Source organism: Belonocnema kinseyi, chromosome 10 (genome assembly GCF_010883055.1).
Source record: "Belonocnema kinseyi isolate 2016_QV_RU_SX_M_011 chromosome 10, B_treatae_v1, whole genome shotgun sequence".
Classification (NCBI taxonomy): domain Eukaryota; kingdom Metazoa; phylum Arthropoda; class Insecta; order Hymenoptera; family Cynipidae; genus Belonocnema; species Belonocnema kinseyi.
The window spans coordinates 101799174-101803338 of NC_046666.1; the positions used below are offsets into that span (position 1 = coordinate 101799174).

The following is a 4165-nucleotide window of genomic DNA, read 5'->3' on the forward strand; positions in this document are numbered from 1 at the left end:
GCGATTTCGCTGGAAGCGGGTGCAATTTTTCAGATTAGCACCCGCTCCCGGCGAAATCCTGCGGTTGTCCTTATGACAAATTTTTAATTATATATGTATATAGAGAGAGAGAGAGAGAGAGAGGTTGTACTTTGATATTAGTGATGTTCTTTCTGGAAAGATTTACAAAATAGTTACTTCAAAAATAATAATGAACCAGAAGATTTTATTGATGGGACACCGTTAAATAATTTCTAATAGCTAGTCATTTATCAATTTGTTACTCGTTCGTTAATCACTAATAATCAGTTAGCTGGCTTATTCCTTCCTTTTGTCGCTTTCGATTTCTCTACTCTTCTTCCTAAATGATCACGAAGAAAGTAAGTTCTTATAACATGAAAAAATTCAGCCACGTGTGGCCTTTGGAATTTGTTGCTTTCCATTTTTGGTACGCTTTACTATCGGAGAACAATAATTTAGGTATTACCTACAATGAGGGACGAGCTGGCTTTTTTATCAACAGCTCAGGTACTTTCTTCTTTTAAGAACAGAATGAAATTAAATAGTCTCGATTCACTTTTTAAAGTTCTAAAGTGCAAGTGGGCGTTTTCACGTGTAAATGACGGACATTCGCAGACGATTTCTTACTACACTTGACTTCTACATAACTTTAGTCCTATTTCCACAGTTCTTTTTTTGGATATAAGTTCTATGAGTATTTGTACATTTTTTTCAAAAATAAGCCTTGTAAAACAAGTAAGAACGCTAAAGAATCAATTTTGCAATTACTATCCAATTTTGGGTAATGACATCATTAGTGGTCCTCTCTTCTCGCCTGAAACTATTAAATAATGAAACATATTAAACTTGACTTTTACATGAAGCTGCTTGACATGTAATCACTTTTTATACAGCTTTTAATATGATCATACCCATAAGTGGGTCACTACTGATACCTTTACCATATATGCAATCCAGGTTTTTAGTTTAGTTCATCGGAGGTCGTAGGACAGATTTGAGTTTTTGATTCTGGTGTCCGCTTTTTTCGAGGAAATGCTCAAATATATATTTTTGCTATGATTCTCGAAGGAAATAAAAATGTAAAATGTTAATTTTCTGAAGCTTACAATCAATACATCATGATTAAAATCAATATTTCAAATACGAGAATTTTTACTGCAGTCTGGTTTTAACTAATTTTAATTAGCAGTGGCGTCAAAACCTTCACAATTCTCATGATTTCAATACCTGGTGACTTTTTTTTCTCATGGCGCAATCAATAGAGCCGGTCGGAAGTGCCGGACCTAAATTTCCATCGCTGGCTAATTCGCAGACATTCATAACTTCATTTGGTGGCACGATGACTCTACTCTGTCCTGCACAAGGATTTCCTGTTCCATCGCACAGGTAAATTTAAAAATTCGGTCTCTAAAATTCCAAAATTCATTATATTTGCCTTCTCGCATTTTATTAGCCAACCTTCAACTGTACATAGATTGGTAGGTAAATTGATGAAAATGTATACATTTAGGAAAATAAGTAAATTTTATTATGATTTTTATAGAACAATAACCTGAATGGAAGTTGAAGTTCTCTATTATGTTATGATATAATATCATTGATTGAAGAGTTTTGAAGAGTTAGTCTAATTTTTTAGGCAATCAATATAATTCCTTCTCTTTCTAATCGGAATAGAATGTCGGATACATGGTCAGAAGGCAGATTTCTGATCTTCTAAAGATCAACAAAATCTCTGTTTATACTATATCCTAGGCTGGTCTTTCGTATTCTTATTCGAATTACACTCTCATAGAAAAATAACCTTTTTTTCTTGCCTCCTAAATACACGGGCCACGGTTCGAGACATGAGAACAGTTCCCAATAGGGTCTCTGTTCCAATTCTAATTACTAGCTAATATTAACGATGAGAGATTTACATTTCAAAATTTTGTCGTTGTTTTTTTCGGGGTAATATGTAGAGTCTGTCGGAAGTGCAAGACCAAAATTCCCATCCCTGGCTGATTCGCAGAATTTCAAAGCCTCACTTGGCGGTGCAATGATTCTTCTTTGTCCTGCCCAAGGATTTCCTGTTCCGTCGCATAGGTAAATTAAAAATTCGTTGTCTTCTATTTTTTTCGATTTTTAAATAAACCGAATCTCAACATTAGGTAGATGGGCAACAAGGGTATTTAAATAAAATTGAAATAGATCTTTGCATGCAATATGAATGCTTGTGAACACCTTTTAAGTATTATCCCTTCAGTAATAGCAAAGTCTTTACATAGTAGTAAACTTCTTATTCTAATGTTCTGCTTCAATATACTATTCTCTGCTAACCAAAATGTCAGAGAATTTTTACATTTACCCCTGTCCCAGTATCACAGATCAAATTTGAACAACTTCTGAAGAATCCTTCTGATTCACAGAACCAGTCGGCTTTACAAGACCCAAATTTCCAACAATAGATAAAAGTCACACTTTTGATGTGCGCGAGAAGCAGGGTGTTCCAATATTCTGCCCCGCACAATCATACCCTGTCCCAAACTTCAAGTAAGTGAAACAAATGTTAATGGGTCTTTTAGTTAGCTGGTTTCTTGATCTTTTGTTTCATCATTTAAATAATTTAGAACCGGTATCCAGTACCAAACCAAAAATGACTGCCATGGATGTCAAGTCAATAAACCCCACCTCTGCGTTTGTACAGGCAACGGCTCTACTTTGCCCTGTACAGGGATTTCCTGTGCCAGTATTCAGGTAAAAGAGCAATTGTTCCCGAAATTGATTCTTTTGAATTTCCTTGTGTGACAAATATTAGTAGTTGATTGCAACTCGTCTAGGACCAGCAAGTGAACAAAGAATTTCACAGCGTTGAAATCTAATAACAAATTTTAGAGTTTGGAAAATCTTAACTTCTTCTTAGAACCGGTGTCCAGTGCAAAACCGAAACTTATGAACCTGGATATAAAAGTTGTGAATCCAACAAGTAGATCTACAGATATATCGTTAACATGTCCGGCTCAAGGGTTCCCTGTGCCCATTACACGGTTTGTAGATTATGTATTTATTTCTATTACATCAATCCATCTAGTAGAATATGGTTCTTCTTTTTAGAGCCTACTTCTAATACTAAGCCTAAACTACCAACCAATCGAAAAGTTGAATGGGTGGATTCTTTTTCGACTAAGTCAACAAATTTAATGTGTCCGTTACAGGGTTATCCAGTTCCCATCTCGAGGTGAGGCCAAGATACAGACCTTAGCTTGAACTTATCTGATTTTCATGTATGGGACTTGTTTTTACCTGACAAGTATTAATTTTAGATCGTAGAAATTATTTTTTAGTTAGTAGCAAATTATGGTTTGTCTTGCTTTGGTTGTCAAATTGTAAGAAATTCTTCAAATTGATCACGATACGAGTGTTAAACGCATGTACCCCATCAATCTGGTATTTGCAAACGGAACTCGAGAGGGCGTTAAGTGACCGTATATTAAGGCGAATTAGTCTAATCGAAATTGACGTTGATGGTCAAACGCATGCATTGTCGGGTGCAGCGATTCAAGTTTTCAAGGAAGAATCTGTTATGATTAGGATCTTTGAGTTCATTTATCTTTATGATTATTATTTGAGAATTAAAAGATTCATTACGCTGATCAGCAAAATGTGAGCTATGTGTCCAATATCCATGAAAATGTATGAGTAATTTCCTCAGTATTTTTTCGTTCTGTTTTTAAATCTTTTTAAAATTTTTCCGACACATCATGTTTCGGAGATTTTCTTCATTCCAAATTTTTTAAATAACAAATCTGCTTAAAAGTGGGCGTCGAAATTTCTGTGGATGTGTGTGTGTGTGTGTGTGACGTGCGCCAAGCGGTCGAAGTCGACCCGATAGATGCGACTTTTAGGAGAGAGGGAAGACTCATGAAATCTTCCCTCTCACTTACCACTGCATTCTCACGGAAAGAGATTGGTCGCAGACGCGGCTCATGGACAGGATCCAGATGAGACGCGTAGGTGGAGTGGTGGGAGGTGTTTCACGGAATCACAACCTCTCGAGCGAAAGCCCGATTTCTCGGCTACCTAACAATTCAACTATTAGCAATAATAACGTTCGGATTTTTTCCGATGGTTTCTTTAAAAGGAGCAGCTCAAAAACTATCGAAAGGTGTAGAAACCTCAATTTTGATTT

General features: G+C 36.0%; 1 protein-coding gene across 2 annotated transcripts in view; it reads left to right on the top strand.

Annotated features, from left to right (window-relative positions):
- The window catches only part of LOC117182071 (Down syndrome cell adhesion molecule-like protein Dscam2), a 292904-nt gene that overhangs the window by 120601 nt on the left and 168138 nt on the right, over positions 1-4165 (top strand). The window contains exon 9 of one of the 2 annotated variants that reach the window (XM_033375097.1): positions 2823-2846. In XM_033375097.1, coding sequence (XP_033230988.1) covers positions 2823-2846 — 24 coding nt within the window. Of the gene's footprint in view, positions 1-2822; positions 2847-2919; positions 3024-4165 lie in introns of those variants that run through there. The other variant, XM_033375094.1, reaches the window with a different exon arrangement.